Source organism: Palaemon carinicauda, chromosome 1, assembly GCF_036898095.1.
Source record: "Palaemon carinicauda isolate YSFRI2023 chromosome 1, ASM3689809v2, whole genome shotgun sequence".
NCBI classification, from domain to species: domain Eukaryota; kingdom Metazoa; phylum Arthropoda; class Malacostraca; order Decapoda; family Palaemonidae; genus Palaemon; species Palaemon carinicauda.
Genome location: NC_090725.1, coordinates 244,055,008 through 244,074,519, shown reverse-complemented (window position 1 = coordinate 244,074,519; position 19,512 = coordinate 244,055,008). Strand labels below are relative to the sequence as shown.

The window sequence follows — 19,512 nt, the reverse complement described above, 5'->3', positions numbered from 1 at the left end:
TTTCCCTTTATAAAGAATACTATAATAAAGAAAATGTTATCCTCATACAATAGTTTGCTATTCATTCAGATCGCATGATGAAATCTTCAGAATGAAATAAAAAAAAAAAACTAAATAAAACCTCAACATAGCTTAAACATGAACAATATATTCTATCCATCACCAAAGTGCACATATATAGCAGATGGGTCTGCTTCCTTTTATCATAACTATTGTTTTATCTTTCTCTAAGGTTTAAAGTCCATTCATGAACGGCAAAGGCAAGGGACAGTTAAGATTGATGCACACCATCGGTCCGGAGTGACCCGGACTCCGGTTAGTCGGTCACGCTCCACTCTCGGTTCGTTCTAGGTATCGGGGTCACAGGGGTGTTCACATCTGTTCGCTCTCGGCCCGATCATTGTCTTGGCAAATTTATAAATATAAGCAAATAAGCATAATTTGACATTATTCTTATTATAATTTCTTGCTAGGCTACAACCATAGTTGGAAAAGCATGATGCTATAAGCCCAAGGGCTCCAACGGGGAAAATATCCCAGTGAGGAAAGGAAATAAGGAAACTACAAAAGAACTAACTAACAATTATAACATTTTAAGAACAGTAACATTAAAATAAATATTTCATATGTAAACTATAAAAAAAAATAGAATAGTGCGCCCGAGCGTACCTTCAAACAAGAGAACTCTACCGGGCACCCTGAGACCATGGCACTATCCAAGATTAGAGAACAGTGGTTTGATTCTGGAGTGACCTTCTCCTAGAAGAGCTGCTTACCATGGCTAATGAATCTCTTCTACCTTTACCAAGAAGAAAGTAGCCACTGAAAAATTACATTGCAATAGTTAACCCCTTAAGCGAATAATTGTTTGGTAATCTGTGTTGTCAGGTGTATGAGGACAGAGGAGAATATGTAAAGAATACAGGGAGAAATACCCCAGTGAGGAAAGGAAATAAAGAGATGAATAGACGATATAAGAAGTAATGAAAAATTAAAATAAAATATTTTAAAAACATCAACAACATTAAAACAGATATTTGATATATAAACTATAAAAGGACTTATGTAATCCTGTTCAACATAAAAACATTTGCTGCGAGTTTGAACTTTTGAAGTCCTACTGATTCAATTAACAGATTAGCAAGATCATTCCACAACTCGGTCACAGCTGGAATAAAACTTCTAGAGTACTGTGTAATATTGAGCCTCATGATGGAGAAGGCCTGACTATTAGAATTAACTGTATACCTAGTACAATATTACGAACAGGATGGAACTATCTGGGAAGATCTGAATATTAAGGATGGTGAGAATTATAAAAAATCTTATGAAACATGCATAATGAAGTAATTGAACGATACTACCAGAGATTAATATCTAGATCAAGAACAAGAAATCTAATAGACCGTAAGTTCCTGCCCAACAAATTAAGATGAGAATTAGCAGCTGAAGACCAGACAGGAGAAAAATACTTGGAACAAGATAAAATGAAAGAATTAAAACACTACTTCAGAATAGATTGATCACCAAAAACCTTAAAAGAGTATCATTAAGCCATTATTTTCCTTTTTGGCAATTGAAGAAAACAGACCTAATGTGTTTGTCAAAAGTAAATTTGCTGTGGAGAATCGCACCTACAATTACAAAAGTCATACAAAGTTAAAGAAACATTATCAATGCTGACAACCGGATGTTGAGCCACAGTCCTTGACCTACTTATAATCATACTTTGAGTTTTGTTAGGATTCAACTTCACACCCCATAATTTGCACAATGCACCAATTTTAGCTAGATCTCTATTAAGGGATTCAGCAACCCCAGATCTACATTTATTAGATGGAATTGATGCAAAGAGAGTAGCATTATCTGCATATGCAACAAGCTTGTTTTATAAGCTAAACCACATGTCATGTGTATATAGTATGAAAAGTAATGGGCCAAGAACACTACCTTGAGGAACACCCAATATCACATTCCTATACTCACTATGTTGGTGACCATCAACAACCATTCTTTAAGACCTATTACTTAAAAATTCAATGATAATGCTAAAAAAAGACCCCTCCATTCCCAACTGTTTGAGTATGAAAACAAGGGCATCATGATTAACACGGTCAAAGGCAGCACTAAAATCAAGGCTAATTATATAAACTTCCACACCACAATCAAGAGATTTCTGTACATCATTGGAGATTGTAAGAAGGGTTCACATGCTCCAATGCTTTTACGAATACCAAATTGCAAACTAGGGAACAGATGATTACCTTCAGCAAACATTAATACGCTTTGCCGGAAAACGTTCAAAAACTTTAGATAACATAGTTGTTATTTATATCTCTGTGAACTCTATCAAACAAAATGTTAGGCTAAACATGACATCTACATTATTTTGAATGGAAAGATACCCCCACACAAAGATCCCCTAACACAATTGTTACGAGGCAAAGGGAGTCGCATTTGCTGTTCAAACTTTTGTAAACCAGGATGGCATCTTGTTGCATAACTTGCCTGCAATAGGTCCATCCAGTGCGACTATAGCCTATGGTTGCGAAAAAGACCACTCATAAATTATCTTATACAGTACACCATTTTACACATGATGGGAAACCACCATGTTGCTAAGGATATACCAAGGATTTATGGGTTATGTTCTTAAGGCCGAGTGATAAAGGTAGTCTGTCAGAACCAGACACATTTCAATACTTGAGTTGCCCCTGCCTATTTGTTCTTTCGAAAGGCAAGCAACAAGGCAGTGCCCCTAACCATCCACCCTTTCTTACGGAAAGCTCATAAATGAGCTCATTGGCCTCAAGAAAGTGCTCCTCTTACTTAAGCCTGCACGGACTCTGTCCAAGTAGGACTCAGATTCTGATTCCAATAGATCTCTAAGAGTACAGGAAAGATCTCCTTCAATGGAGGAAGACATGCCGGTATGTGCTAGTGTTTGTTCCCAGCTGGGACAAAACTAAATCCAACTTCTAACCTTAACATGGGAAGGAATGCAAATATAAAAATTTCTGAAAACCTAGATAATTCTTTCCTTTCTACCAAAGTGGAACTCGGAATTCATTCTGTGGGCTTACTGTGACATGGAGAGAGACTAGATAGAAACTTGTGTAAAACTCTCGCTATGTTAGGAGTGTGTATGTTGATCACCTCCCTCCATGTGTGTAAACACTTGAGACAAGCAGGAGTAATATCTATTCAGGAAGTTGGCCAAAAATATTCACTACATTCGTCTGTATCAAATGTCGTCTATCAAACACTGATGACACTAGAGAATGTCTTGACCTTCCCTTTCCAACTTACATTACAAATACTTCTAAATAAAATTTGTGTAATATTACCATTGGAACAACCATCATCTCCTCCTATGCCTAATGACGCAAAGGGCCTCGGTTGGATTTCGCCAGTCATCTCTATCTCAAGCTTTTAATTCTATACTTCTCCATTCATTATCTCCTACTTCGTGCTTCATAGTCCTCAGCCATGTACGCCTGGGTCTTCCAACTCTTCGTCCTTTGAGGAGCCAAGCTTCATGTTTGAACTAATCTCTCTTGGGGAGTGCGAAAAGCCTGCTCAAACCATAGTTTCATTTCTAATCCTGTCCTGCCATTTACCTCCCAATATCCTTCTGAGGGCTTTGTTCTTAAATATACTAAGTCTCTTGGAGATTGTTTCATTGTCATACCATGACTCATGTCCATCCAGTAACTCTGATCTCACTAAACTGATATAGTCTGATCTTTATATGTAACTTCAGGCGATTTGATTTCCAAAGTTTTCTTAACCTATCCAATGTCTGATTTGCTTTTTTAAATCTTTCACTAGACTCTAATTCTAAAGACCCTGTATTGGAGATCATTGTTCTTAGATACTTGAATGATTCTACCTCATTAATCCTTTTTCCTTCCAATGATATTTCATCTTCCATTGCATAATCCATTCTCATCATCTCTGCCTATCTTCTATTTATCTTCAGCCCATCCTAGTGTGATATTTCAGGCATTCTGGTAAGCAAGCATTACAAATCCTGTGGTGTTCTGCTAATGACAGCATCATCAGCATACTCTAGGTTTGCTAAATTCCTATCTCTAATCCAGTCCAGTCCTTCTCCACCATCTCTGACTGTTCTACACATTACAAAATCCATGAGGAGGGTAAACAACGTAGGTGACAACACATTCCCTTGGAGCACTCCGCTGTTCAATAGAAATTAATTTGATAAGACTCCATTAACATTAACTTTGCACTTGCTATGCTCATGAACAGAATTAAATTTACATATTCAAGAGGAATTCCATAATAAAGCAGGATTCTCTACAAAATTGGCCGGTGCACAATATCAGAGGCTTTTTCATGATCCACAAATGCCTTCAAAAGGGGATTTCTATATTCTATGCATTGCTGTACATGCCGGTATTAACTCCCATTCATCAGGTTTTGCGTCTGCATGCCACATACTACAAAATAATCATGTAAGTAGTCTGAGAGTCACTTCATTTTCGGCCGTTATTCCATTGTATCCCAGGGCTTTCCATCTCTAGATTTTTGAGGATAGCTTCCACTTCAAACACACTGAATTCATTCATGGGAACATCAAGGTCTTCATCAGCTTCAGGTATATCAATCAAATTATTCCCTTCCTATCTCCTATTCATAACCTAACTAAAGTGTTTCATTCAACATTGTTTTTCTTCATCTTCTGTTGCTATAACAGAGCCATCTCTCTTTTTGATGGATATATGCTTCTCTTTTTGCCCCAGTTGAGATTTCATTAATAATTCTAAGCGTAATTAATACACCATAGCCACTTCCTGAATTCATAGCTTTGTCAGCCTCATCTGCTTTACGGTCTCAATATTTTCTCCAGTCATTCTTGGCTTTTCTTTTGGCCTCACTATCAATACTGGAATACTTAGCATGCTCTACCTTGTAATTTTCATTACTTCCTCAAAAACTTTCAACAATCAATTTCTTTGTCTCCTTTTAATAATATCCCAAGTAACATTCGATATCCATGGCTTTCTCCTTGTAACTGCGTGTCCCAAGACTTGACTACACTACCAACTGACTGATATATGTTCTTAATATCACAGGATTCTTCATTAATTATGTTCTTTGTCTCCTAAAGTCTCTAAGACTGCAAATTGATTCCTACATTCATTTGTAAAGATTTCTCTGTGCTCTTCTTCTCAAAGCTTAGTTATATCAAAACTAGGTATTCTATTCATCTTTTTATTTGGGGCTTTCAGTTTTAATTTCAGTGTGGCGATGAGGAGCTGGTGATCACTACTAATATCTGCACCTCTATACCTTCTTACATTTCTCAGAGTCCTCCTTCTACCTTTATTAATGGCATTGCGATCTATCTGATTTTTGTAATCGCCACACGGTGAAGTCCATGTATACTTGTGGATGTTCTTGTGTTGACATAGAGTCCAATGACAAGATTGTTTGTTGAACATAAACTTATAAGATGTCCTCATTTCCATTTGTAACTTTGCCAAGACCCTTACACCCATTACATTGATTATTTCTTCTAATTTTAGCATTGAAGTTGCCAATCAAAATTTCCATCTCTCTCTCAAGGATCTCATCTATTACCCTCAGCAGTTCTTCTTAGTATTCACCTTTCCTTTCTTCAGGGGAATTATTTGTTGGGGCATAGCAAACTATAATACTCATATTGCACTGCTTTGATTTGAACTTTGCTAGTAACAATCTGCTATTTACAGCTTTCCACTCAGTTAATGCCTTTTCTGCTCTTGGTGAACATCATCATTCCTAACCCTTCTCTTCCAACTCCATCTGATCTTCCTGAGTATGTGTATATGTATATGTATGTGTATATATATATATATATATATATATATATATATATATATATATATATATATATATGTGTATATATGTATGTGTGTATATATATATATATATATATATATATATATATATATATATATATATATATATATATATATATATATATATATATAATTGGAATAATAGTTTTTAATACTAGAATATTTCATCAACACATTTTGGAAACCAAAATTGAAGTAGAGGATAAACTCAGTTGATCACTCTATGTCAAGGGATTCAAATAAAATTAAGTATTAAGTAAAAATTAATTTATTAAACACATTCAACGTAAAAAATACAAATACCTTACAGCACCTATCCAAGCTGGCAAAGGGTACTGGGATGGGCAACTTACCACAGTCTGTAACTACACCCTAGCTACTGGGGTAATCCCTCCTTGTGACCCCCTAACGGTGAAGTACTGGTACTATATTAGATAAGAAAAAAAGATAGGATTAAGAAAGAAATCTAACACAATTCCAAATACAATATGTAACTTTAGAGGGTATAATTGCAAGTTTTTCAAATCACACATAAATACAAACATACAATGGTAAAGAAAATAAAACATACACACTCACTTCATTAGTCAGTCATTCTCTAGTTTTCTCACTTGATAGCATAGCTGGATAAAAGAGAAAGTTCAATAATTCAAGAAAAAAGTTGGGGAATTACTTGAAACAGTCACAACACCTCATACCCTCAAAAGGAAAGAAGGTAATATAGAACAAGTAAAAAAGTGCCTTTAACTACAGTGAGATGAAAGGAAAATCAGGTTTATTTTCAACTACAATATAAAATAATGAGGTAAAATCTCTCAACTACAATTAGTGAGGCCCACACCTGGAAGTGCTGGTGAAATGTTCTCTATGAGAATTTTCATAAAATGTCAGAACTATCATTGTAAACAGGTACAACACAGGAAGAAGAACAAAAATTCCCGATAACAAGGAAACAAAACAAGACAGTCCTACCAATATAAAAAGGCGCTCAAATTTCGTATCTTTAATACATGTATAAAAAAAAAGGTAAAAGGGGATATAATAGAAAATATATCTGTTGAAAAATGCTTACTTCACCCATACGGACGCTCAGTGAACTGTCACCTATACAATGAAAAGAATAAGTCGAGCTACTAAATTAATAATATCCATTTCATATTTCCATTATGTATTTTAGATCAAGAGAAATACACTACAATCATAAGATAATAATAAAATAAACTGTGTACCACATGCAATCTATTACAATCTATAATGTATCACATTCAACCAGTTCACCATAAATACTTAAGAATTCTTGTTGTCATTCATAAATGCACCATGAACATCCTAATCTAGGACTGGCATAAATCCATGGCAAGAGTGACAAATTTCTGTATCATACCTGAGTGTGAGGGGACTAAACTGGTTTCTATTCAAGTCTTGTCAGACAGAAATCAGAAACCTTGCAACATAATCCTCTAAGAAACAAAAGACATTCTAGACTGATTTCAGTCTTTAGTGAGCTTGCAATTATGATAAAAATCGAAAATACAAATGATAAATGTACCATTTACAGCTCAATACTGCAAATAATGCAATAGGGAAGGAAGTATATACTTATATACATATGAATGATTTTCCCACTACAATATATTTCAAAATCTTTTCTTTTGGCTCCATCACATGCGCAATATCAGGCAAAACCCCGTAAACACCTTCCTTATTGTCTACTTTTTCCTCTCCACCCTAAGCTTGATAACTAAACACCCGTTTCAATAAGATTTGGTTCTTGGTTTTCTGCGTATCCTGAAGGTTCAAGATTAATGCATGAACCTTACACAGTAAAAATGTAATCCAGTTAAGAATTTTTCCTCTCACAAGTGGCGTCTTACGTCTTCACGCCCAACACAAACATATCACCTTATTGCACAGCTTGGCAAAACCCTTAACTGTCCGTCAACTATTTGGGGTAATTCTACCAACTACTTTGGCCAACTCAGTAACATAGTAGTTATATTAGCATAATTTTACAATTCAACAAATATTATAACTTTATTACAAATGGAAGATATGATGTTTCATATAGGGTAACACTGCTACCAAAGTACATGATATTATCGAAAGAATATTATAGTACTATAAAAGGCGCCATCTAAAAATTACCTTTGCTCATCAATCCGATTCTGGGTTTCAGCACAGGTGTAAATATCACCGACAAATAAACAAAAAACTGAATCTGATCCAGTTTGAGCACTGCTGTAAGCCTATCAATTCAAAGTTAATATAATTCTGTACATTGTAAAATACTGCTGTTTGATACCCAGATTCAGATCTTACTAAATAGTTAAGCTGAGGTTGGTAACCAATATTCACAATTTTGTGAATAGAATGCGCCTAAAGTTTTGTTAAATAACTAACCACAACTCTTCATTGGCATGAGTGATGATGCTTATTGGTGTCCATGAAGCTGGTGCCTGGTACCTCAGGTCCTGCTGAAGCAACTTACAGCACCAGCATCAATGACATTAGTAGTTTAATATACAGTACTGTATAAACTACAGTGATAAATTGTTGAAGACAAATTACATCTTCATATGAAAAAATTAAAAAAGAAAATATGTTTCTTTTTTATCTACTACATATAAACTAATTCCTCTAGTAAGGGGGAACTCTTCCCTCTTTCAACCAAGTCTACATTCGATTGATTTTGCTTAAAAGAATAAGATTCTCTTTTTAAAGATAAACTCTGAAAAAGTGTTAATATTTGAAAAAGGCAGAATACGGAACTGATTTTTTGTAGAATAATCACAGTTAAAACCATCCTATATATCTGCTAGACACAAGAACTTGGTTTTGAAGTTATGTCCAAAAACACACAAGGAGCTGTCATCTCACACGTTTTATCCAGCATTTTGCAAACTGGGAGGCAGTGAAGAGGGAATGAATTGGACAAAACAACTCTCTCGCCAATCAAATTTTATGCGAGGCTTGTCACAGGCAACAGTCTGCATCTTGCTTGTACAGAACTCAAGCAATAGTCATTTACAAACGTGCAAGATGTAAGATCTCTCATGAGTGTTTAGGGCCAAAGGGATCTTCAAGATATTCCACTCTTACTAGAGTGTTGATTTCAGGAGGAGGTCACAGAATAATCCTTTGAAAGATGAGCCTCTATATCTACCCTGCAAATAGGGCACCTTTTATTTGTGGCTAGCCACTGATCAACACATTCTATATGGAACAGATGCATGCATGGAAGTCTCCTCACGTCCTCCTCCTCTTCAAATTCTGAGAGACAAATTGTGCATTTCTCCAACCCATCATCAGTTATGTCTCCACGCTTGATCTGGAAATAAAATCATTACAAAAATATTCATAATTCATTTATTAGAAAGAAAAATTGTCTCTATATATAAAAAAAATAAAATAAGCTTTATAAAATGGAATCCTAAGAAACATTCAAATTTATGAAAAATTATTGATAACAAAAATTACAGGATATACAGAACTTGAGAACACAGTGGAAACGTCCATTTGGTTTGGATTCCGTAGGAATGGGTGGACATTATGTACATGGTACACTATTAATAAGAATAAAAAAAAAAAAAAAAAAAAGATCGTTTATCAATGGCAATAATAATTGACTTAGTTCTACTTGGCATTAGACAAATACTGTACTAGAAGAACAAGGAAGAAAAACAGAAATCCATTATTCTCTACAATTATGTTGCAAGGTTTTACCTTCCCAATTTCATAATATAAATGTTCATAAAAGCTAACATATGATAGCATGTTTTTTTCATTACTGTATTTGCAACTAATCAATAACAAATGTTGAATAAAATATGAAATTTAAACTCTACAACCCAAGGACATATTGAGCAACTGATTTCATAACTACAGTTCATATGATACCTATAAAGTACAATACAGTTCTATTCCCATTTGGAAAAGCTAAACAACTACTGTATAAAGAAAACTACAATGGGATCATCTAAAGCCTTATGGGTTCAGAATAAAAGTCGTCAACAATAATCGTGAACATACCCTAGAGCAATGTAGCTTTAGATTCTTAATAGCTTTGAACAATAATCTCATGGCAACGCCTGAAACCAGAAGGTTGGGAATTCGCTGGATCAGCAATAATGAGGGCAAGTTCAGAAAATGTTACTGCCTGAAACCAGAAGGTTGGGAATTCGCTGGATCAGCAATAATGAGGGCAAGTTCAGAAAATGTTACTGCCTAACTGAAAGTTCCTGGTTGTGCAGGAGGAACTGTGCTATTTTCCTCCTTTTGCTGAAATGAATGTTCAATGTGTTATCAGCCTAATTTGGTCCTTTATTTCCAAGTAGCCATGCAGCTGGCTTACAGATTAAATATGATTCTTGTATAGTTGCATAAGGTCAACTTCCTTGGTCCTGGAGTATTGCCTCCAAGAGACAGACATGACACACCAGTTGTTGAGAAAACTTAAGAGATGGGTCTCAATCAAAAAGGCACCAGAATGATGAGCATGAACAATATGGGGCAAAAGACAGTCTGAAGCTCTGGACTGAGGTGAAAGCCATAGCCTAGAGGACAAAGAGAAGATTCCAATGGACTGCAGGATGGGTACAGTATCTAGATATACAGCAAATATCATTTAGGTTCACTGAGAAGTCCTCTTACTGATTGATGACTGACTGTATGGTACTTGAAATCTTCCTTTAAACATGGAAGAAAGTTGGGCATAAGATCTAGACAACTTAACTGTAAAGGCATGGAGAACAGTCTGGAGGACTTTGATTGCATCTCTCTTTCATGTGCTTCTTTGGGATCCAAAGGCTCACTGGTAAGATGGCTCAAGAGTCAGAAAGGTTGTTGCCTTCAGCCTGATTGGGACTGTCATGTTTCATGTTGTGGCAAAAGAAGTACAGTATATGACTGCACTCAACCAAAGGTCGAGTAAGCTATTGCCAGACCGATCTTGAAAGTGACTACCTAGGTAGGAGATTCCAGTCTTGAGAAAGATGTGTCCCCATGCCTGACCCGGAATGGCTTCTCAGTCTAGAGACAGGAGAGAGAATTCAAATGTTCAGTACGTGGAAAAAAAGGCAGCGACTTTTATTACCAACGTTAGTGCATGTGGTCACTCTCGTAAGAACTGAGAACAGGTAGCCTTCTGTACTGTGGACCATTATGTTTATTCGGGGATAGGTATGTTTCCAGAACATATCTTCTTACCTTATGACGAGGGGCGAATGCTTTAGGACCCCTTCCTAGAGCGAAACAATCTCTGTCTGCACTATCTCCCTCATGCAGAGAAAAACAGTAGGAGTCATTCATACAGACTCCTATCAATTGGTCTTCCTGGACATCTTCACAGAAATCATCTCTATATTTAATAGAAGAATCCTTCTCCTAGGATACCTAACAGCCTGTCAGTGAATGTAATAGGGAGACTGAATAACTGTCCTTTGTTGGAGGGGACCCTAGCCAACAACCGTGAGAGCACTACATGTATCCTGGTATTTATACGAGTGCTGAGATTGGATTTGAAAAGTCACCTAACTTACAAATGAGTTGCCAGATATTGGCATCTGGGAAAACTTAGTCATGGACTGGTCCCAGAGAGAGGAAAGATCTCATGTTTTAGCCCATTCTCGAACAATGAAGTCACCAAAAACATCTCAACATCCCAAGGCAAGAAAAGAGACAAAGATGGCTGCCAACATCCTGACCAACAGGACTCTGTAAGATAGGTTGTTCTGTGCTTTGATGATCTCTTCATCCTCCTCTTCGGAGTGGCATGAGTGCGGGAAGAAGCAGGTAACAGAAAGTGACGATCACCTGAAGAATGAGTGCAAGTTCAAACTGCATGGATCTTGATCCTGTGGTTCCAGATCATGTGCCATTTATTGTACGGATCCCAATCATAGCCGGTCCCAAAAGAAAAGATTATCGTGGAGAACAAGGGAGAGGAGACTTTGTCTTGGTGGAAAACAAAATCTAGAACGTTTCAGTTGTGAGGAAGAAAAATGAAGTAAAGAGCACAAGGAAATTTCTGTGCTCATGAAAGGCAACCATGATCTTAGGTTCCTCTTCCACAGGTATCATTTTCTGGGAGAGCTGGAACAAAACAGGTTTCCAGAATTTATAGAATGTGAAAGTCACTGAAGAACAATCGTGAAGTGTCTGATCTCTTAGTTTGGAACAGGTGCTGTACAAACCTGAACCACGTACCAAAATGTATTCTAAGTGAAAGAAGCATTTCCAACAACCTTTCAACCCGTGTATGAGGCGAGAACATACTAGATATCAACATACTAGGGTTGTCCTCCCAAGTTCCAAGTATGTACTATTTCTTCTACAGGTAGATGGGGAGAGCTTCGTCGGGGAGTTCTTGTTACTCGGCTGGACAAAGTAGATACATTTCTGGTGCCTAGTGTTCCTCTCATGCATACATGAGGAAATCTCAAAATGTGTTTACGGCAGTCTGGGAAGTTCACCAGCCTATGGGTTGTCCGGTGGCATAGGGGGAAGACACATTAAAGGTTTCTCTGCCCTCGAGAAATGCTGCACTGCGTTGACACTAAAACAGCAATGCTCATACTGTAATGATAAAAGGTTTCAGTAGAAAAAAAAAAAAGTTGGGCAGAGTGAGAGAGAAAAGTCTTCTCTAACTGATCCAAAAGTAAAAAGTGGCGAGACAACACAGTACACAGGGGTGTATGTGTGAGCGGGGTAGCTGGCTAGCCCTCCTACCTCCGCCAACTAGCGGTAGGTGGTTACACCTTACTAAAATTCTTATGGCTAGTCTTCCAGCTTTGCCGAAAATATAATCCCTAGAAATAGCGAGTGTTTGTATTAGTGTCGGAAGAAATAAAAGTCCAAGAGGTTGGACAGCAAGATGGGCTAAGGGATGTTTGAACAAAAGGCTAAAAATTAAATGCAGCTAAGGGCTGAAAAGACCAGTTATTGCGGGAAGAAAGATTAATATATCAATCTGGAATTTGCAGACGTTTGGTGACAAGTTGCTAGACAGATAGTTCAGACAGTTGGGCCTATAATAGTAGTAGGTATGGAAATTGGGCAAAAACTAGTGAGAAAGTATTAGAAATTTTGAAACAAAGGTATCATTGCATACTTATACCTGATAGGAATTAAAATGGAAAATTAACAATACTAAAGAGGAGATATATATATTTCATATTTAACCCCACAAAAGGAAAATCTAACAAAATTATTTGTGATAACGGAAGCAAAACAAACTCACCTTCTTGTACTTATGCGGAAAAGTATTTCGTTCTATAGTGTTCTGAGTTGCTCCACGGGTAACAACAGGGAGGCGTCGATGTTCAACAAACCGCATATAATCTTCTAGTCTTGGGAAAGATCCACGCTGGAATAGTGGCAACTGGAAGACAATAAAATACTGCTATATACAAGAAAATTTAAAGATAAATAAAGTAATCATGAAAATTAAGATACCAATTTGACAAAGATATCATTGCTGCATCCATAAATAATATCATTTCTACTACAGTAAAATATTTGCATAAGCTATATTCCTTATCCATGCCAGCTATCATTATTATGGTGATTGTTACACTATATTATTATTATTATTATTATTATTATTATTATTACAAGGTAAGCTATAACCCTAATTGGAAAAGCAAGATGCTATTAGCCCAAGGGCTCCAACAGGGAAAAATAGCCCAGTGAGGAAAGGAAACAATGAAATAATAAACTACAAGAGAAGTAATAAACAAACAAAATAAAATGTACTCAGAACAGTAACACCATTAAATTAGATCTTTCATATATAAACTATAAAAACTTTTAAAAAATAGGAGAGAGAAACAAGATGGAACAGCATGCCCGAGTGTACCCTCAAGCAAGAGAACTCTAATCCAAAACAGTGGAAGGCTATGGTACAGAGGCTATGACACTATCCAAGACCAGAGAACAATAGTTTGATTTAGGAGTATCCCTCTCCTAAGAGAGCTGCTTCCTACAAAGTCTCTCTCTTCTACCCTCCAAGAGGAAAGTAGCCACTGAACAATTACATTGCAGTAGTTAACTCCTTACGCGATGAAGAATTGTTTGTTTAGCTCAATGAAGAATTGTTTGTTTAGCTCAGTGTTGTCAGGTATCTGAGGACAGAGGAGAATGTGGAAAGAATAGGCTAGACTATTCGTGTATATGTAGACAAAAACAAAATGAACTGCAACCAGAGAGAGGGATCCAGTCAGTGGACCCAATAACTTTCTTGTGGGATTATCTCAATGGGTGGCTGGTGCCCTGGCCAACTTACTACCTACCTAGTAAGATTATATCAATTGCTAAGGTAGTAGGTTGGCCAGGGCATCAGCCACTTATTGAGATACTAATGCTAGTGTGTTATTGTGTCCTTTGACTGGCCAGACAGTACTACACTGAATCCATCTCTCTGGTTATGCCTCATTTTCCCTTTGCCTACACATATACCACAGAGTCTGGTCTACTCTCTACATATTCTCCTGTCCTCATACACCTGACAACACTGAGATTACCAAACAATTCTTTGTTCAAGAGGTTAACTTCTGTACTGTAATTGTTCAGTGGCTACTTTCCTCTTGATAAGGGTAGAAGAGACCCTTTAGCTATGGTAAGCAGGTCTTCTAGGAGAAGGACATTCCAAAATCAAACCATTGTTCTCTAATCTTGGGTAGTGCCATAGCCTATGTACCATAGTCTTCCACTATCTTAGGGTAGAGTTCTCTTGCTTGAGGGTACACTTATATCTCTTTCTCTTCTTGTTAAGTTTTTTTTTATAGTTTATATATGAAAGATTTACTTTAATGTTGTTATTGTTCTTAAACGTCTCATAGTTTATTTCCTCATTTCCTTTCCTCTATAGGCTATTTTCCCTGTTGGAGCCCTTGGGCTTATAGCATCTTGCTTTTCCAACTAGGGTTGTAGCTTAGCAAGTAATAATAATAATAATAATAATAATAATAATAATAATAATAATAAATTACTGCTGATTAAAGTTCATAACTCTTATATGAATGTCCCAAGACACATACCAATTAGGTCAAATTTCCATTAACTTTACCGTTACCATTGCATATAGATAAAAAAAAAATCAAGCAACTAATTTCCAAGCATGAAATGAATTTCAGTGTAAACAAGGTTTGCCAATATTTAGTATAATCAATCATACAAATCTATATATTCTGACACTATATATCTTAACCCTCTGGTAACCCTGGCCATGACAAAATCGGTGTAAGGCTCATGACTTTTGTCTCGAGATCAATGATATCATGTGTCAACCTACCTAAAGTTGAAATTTCGTAGCTTAACTAACAAAGGAATAGAGATGAAAAGAAACTTAAAATTGCATTAGAAAGCTGACTAAAGTTTCAAAGCAGTATAGCACTTATAGTTACATGAATGGATGGTGCCAAAGTGTGTCATTGAATCCTCAGAGAGTTCAATAGAATGAGCATAAGATTATGGGAGAGGCAATTGTGAGAATAATGTTCTCAACACGTTTAAATTGACTTAAGATACAGTACACTATTTAAATGAAACAAAGTTTTATAGTATTGAAAGTGTTATGCCACAAATATGTTGTACAGTTTGGGTTACATCTATCACTTTAGAAAAAATTTCAGCAAGAATAAAAAATAAACATCACAAACTTTAAAAGTAACTTATATTTTTCTTAACTATACAAACCTTTAATAAAAGTACTGTGTGCTCTCTAACTTCTGTTAAAAGTTCATTACAGGGTGTCGGTTAGTTGCTGTTGGGTGGCAGGGAAATCCCAACCACAAGTTAGTACAGTATATTGAATAGCACTATGACCCTCACCTAGGGCTAACGGGGTGGTTGAGGCAGAAGTGAAATTTTAAGGACTCAAGACTGTAGTTAGGAAAAATACAAATTTCTTTGATTAAAATTTGTGATCTATTCCAACACAAATACATACCCTCGTCCTATGATAGGAGAATCATCCATAGGGGGGAGGAAGACCCAATAACCATACAGGCTGGTTTAAAATCCAGGGTAGTCTATAAACTAGACTTGATAGAGGTACGGAAGTGTTGAATCCTACCTCCTCCCAATACTTATGAATAGATTCACATAGGTTGGGCTATGTTTCTGTCTGTTGACAGACAGTCAATAAAGAACCTATAGCCTCAGAAGGCTGGGATGTTTCAATGTATGGCCAATTAAGCGTAAAGCGTCTTACATTACATCCATCCTCCCCATCATAAGGAGGACGTTACAGATACTTCTATAACCAACTTGTATAGAACAGATGATTGGTATAGAAGCTAACCCACACCAACGTCCAATAAAGCTCATAACAGAATTACCATGGCACCCCCAGAGAGAGGATGGAAAAGGGAAAAGGGTCAGACACTCCACCTCTAATTCTAGACCAACATCAAGACTTATCTTAGAGGAGATGCTTCTTGTCCAATGAAAAGCTAGGCAAGCTATACAACATGCTAAGCAGCTATGACAAGTCACAATGAAAGCGTACCGAAAACTTGAGGGTATAACTCCATGGATAGTGGGCTGTAAAGGTTGCCTGGCACTTCTATACTCCAGCACTTGCATCACTGAAAGATTCTTCCTGAAGGATGCAGTAGATCCGACATCCTGGCATAGTGTGATTGCATCCAGTGTGGTCTCCTTGTGGGAGGGAGTGTCTGATGGTTCTTATGAAGCCAGCATTTCAGGATCTCTTATTCGTTCCATACTGAAGAAAGTCGTGGTATCTCTCCCACATTGACAGGAAGGTAACTCATTCTTGCACCACGTCATCTTTGGAGAGAGGATAGAAAGAAAGATTTAAGTCATAGCTGCTTAGATTCTAGGTTCTTGCCATGAACTTCTGAACAAAGGAGATGGAGATCTCTTATCTTTCAAAATATCCAGTGACACAGGAAAATATATGGCTTTTCCTACTTGCTTCACCCGGGCTAACCTGAGTTTGAGTGAGTCCAATAAGAGACCTTCAGACTTGTCGAAATGCTCCATGTGGCTTAAGCTCTTGGGAGGTAATGACAGTGACTACCCCGGCAACTCAAGAGTATAGACGATTCTCATGAAGAGTCCAGGTCTGAATCCAAGTTGAACATTTGGATCAGGGACTAAGCAGTATTTTTACCATAGAAATTGGGGAGCATCCAGATGAAGGAAGAGAGAAGCAGCTAATCTGGCTACCTTTTGACCTATTGCTGCTGGGAGCAATCAGTCTTTCTGAATCTTGATGTCTTCCAATGACTGGGGCAGCCTTTGTAGGCCTTACAGCTGCATACAATACTGTCAACCACCAGGCACTTTTTCCGGTGCTTCCCCGTCAGGTTCCGAACAGTTTCTGCAAATGGAAGCCAAGCCGGTTCTGCCAGGATGCTCTTCACCAAGTGTCCTGTCTGGAAGGACAGTTCACCTTGAATAAATGAATGCTAAAAGCAGGCTGCTCTCGAATACAATGCCCGTAAAAGTGTCCCAAACAGTTGAAGATGCAAACATACTGTAGTATGAATCATAGTTACTCCTTGTAAATCGACAGTTCTTCATAGAAATGGACAGCAAGAAAAGCAGGTGGACCCAAAAGAACGGTCTCCCGCAGTGCTCTGTACTGGTTCCCATTTTCTTTAGCATTATACAAATGACCAACCAGTTTCAAGATATATAATTATTCACATACGCAGACGACCTATGCATTGGCACACAGTCACGATCCTTTGAAGAAATAAAGGAGAGACTAACATGTGCTTTATCCTTTCTCTCAGTATATTATAAAAAATGGCACCACAATGCAAATCCTAGCAAAACACAAGGTGTGTGCATTCCCCTTAACAATCACAAAGATAAATGGTAACTAAAGATCATATGGGGAAATAAAAAATTAGATACCCATCAATATCTAGTATATCTAAGTGTTACTCTTGACAGAACTCTTAGCTTTAACACAAACAAACTAAAGAAAAAACTATCAACAAGAAATAATCTACTTAGCAAATTAGCCATCACCTGCTGGGGAGGAGATACAAAAACCCTAAGCAAATAGAATTAGCAATCTGCTATTCTACTGCAAAAAAATATTCACCAGTGTGGGAAAGATCGTGCCACGCAAAGAAAGTGAATCCAGAGCTCAATAGAGCTTGTCGAATAATCAAATGGTCAAACAGATGAATGATCCAAGGCATCCACTTCATGAACAGGCAACAAGACAGTGACTAAAACCAAGAAAAAGCCTCAGGGCCATGGAGGGTCAAGAATAGCTAATCCATGATGCATACAGATTGATGAAATGGAAGGAGAGAAACTGTAATTCAATCAATGGAGCCCTACTTGACCCTAGTAAACACTTATCTTGTGAAGCATCCCTTAACAGAAAAAGAGTGGACCACCTTAAATAGAGAAAGATCCAAGGTTTGGAAAACAGGAGATAGACTTCTGAAGTGGGGATATGTCACCAATGCTGATTGCCCCTGTGGTGAATCACCCCAGATCATGGACCACATTCTATGCTGCTGCCCACTGGGACCTACATGTTCTGATGTAGATCTACAAGAAACAAATGACAGAGCCATCCATTGGATACACGAGTAGCGCGATAAGATAGAATGACTGACTGTTGAGGAATTGGAGAGAGAAAGAGAGAGAGAGAGGGGAGGCTTAAGGATCTAAGATTCAAGGAGATACTGGAAGGCATCTTCAAACTGCACTGACAGCCCGTGAATGGGAGAATCTTAAAAGTTCCTTATCCTACTGCATGGCAAGTAAGGTTGAGAAATTAAGCATTTCCACCACACAATTATGGAAGGATAGCCTAAAACCTTGAACTGAGACTGAATAAACCTTACACAGCTGCACTGCATCTTCTACTCACATGAGTTCTCCTTCTTGAGAGGGGGCAAGGATGGAAGCATTATCACCCATTATCCTTACCAAGTGTTTAACCAAACCCTTTATTAAACTAACAAAGTAGAAGTACTCCAAACATTCCTGGTAGACTGAGGAGCAGGTGCAATCCTTCTGTCAATCAGAGAATTTGGACAGTAAAAAATTCAGGTAATCACTTCGCCAGTAAGGGGTTAGTTTTGGTAAATCACGAGCAAAATTGGCGAACAGGTCTGGAACATTGTGTAGATCCTCGTACAAGGCCGCATATATTCAATCGCAGAAGCAGCAAGAAGTCACTGAATTCTGTGATCCTTTCTGCCTTTCTTCCTATTCTCCCTCTACCTAGAAGGCAAGGTTGCAAGTGGAAAGGGGTGCTTCTCTTTGGGAGGTAGAGCATTGAGTAGCCAATTGGACCTGCAGGTCGCCTGATTGTTTCTCAGCAATGGCTAAAAGTGTGATGAAGATTTCAGAATAATTATCTTTAAAGGTGCTGGGCCCTTAGCAGTAACTGATCGGTGTTAGAGACCTGTTTGCACTTTTTTCCACCATTACTACCTGATGTCATTCCCTCCATAGAAACAGCTGCAACTCTTGTACAGTAATACCTCTTGATACAAAAGTTTCTGTATACGAAAGTATTAAGAAATGAGACACGCAGATTTTTTGCCTCATATAAAATATTTTTTCATGATACGAAACCATATATAGTAGGCCGTCGATAATTTTAGAATTTAAGCGCTGCCAAACTGTAAACTGGCCACCA

At 37.4% G+C, this 19,512-nt stretch overlaps 1 protein-coding gene across 5 annotated transcripts in view; it reads right to left on the bottom strand.

The window, feature by feature from the left end:
* Window positions 1-6,119: 6,119 nt before the first annotated feature.
* LOC137654653 (E3 ubiquitin-protein ligase Arkadia-like) overlaps window positions 6,120-19,512 on the bottom strand; it is a 57,961-nt gene continuing 44,568 nt past the window's right edge. For all 5 annotated transcript variants that reach the window (XM_068388482.1, XM_068388492.1, XM_068388510.1 and 2 more), the window contains exons 5-6: window positions 13,105-13,245; window positions 6,120-9,195 (exon numbers count right to left, since the gene is read on the bottom strand). In XM_068388482.1, coding sequence (XP_068244583.1) covers window positions 8,980-9,195; window positions 13,105-13,245 — 357 coding nt within the window. In that variant the 3' untranslated portion in view covers window positions 6,120-8,979. The remainder of the gene's footprint in view (window positions 9,196-13,104; window positions 13,246-19,512) is intronic.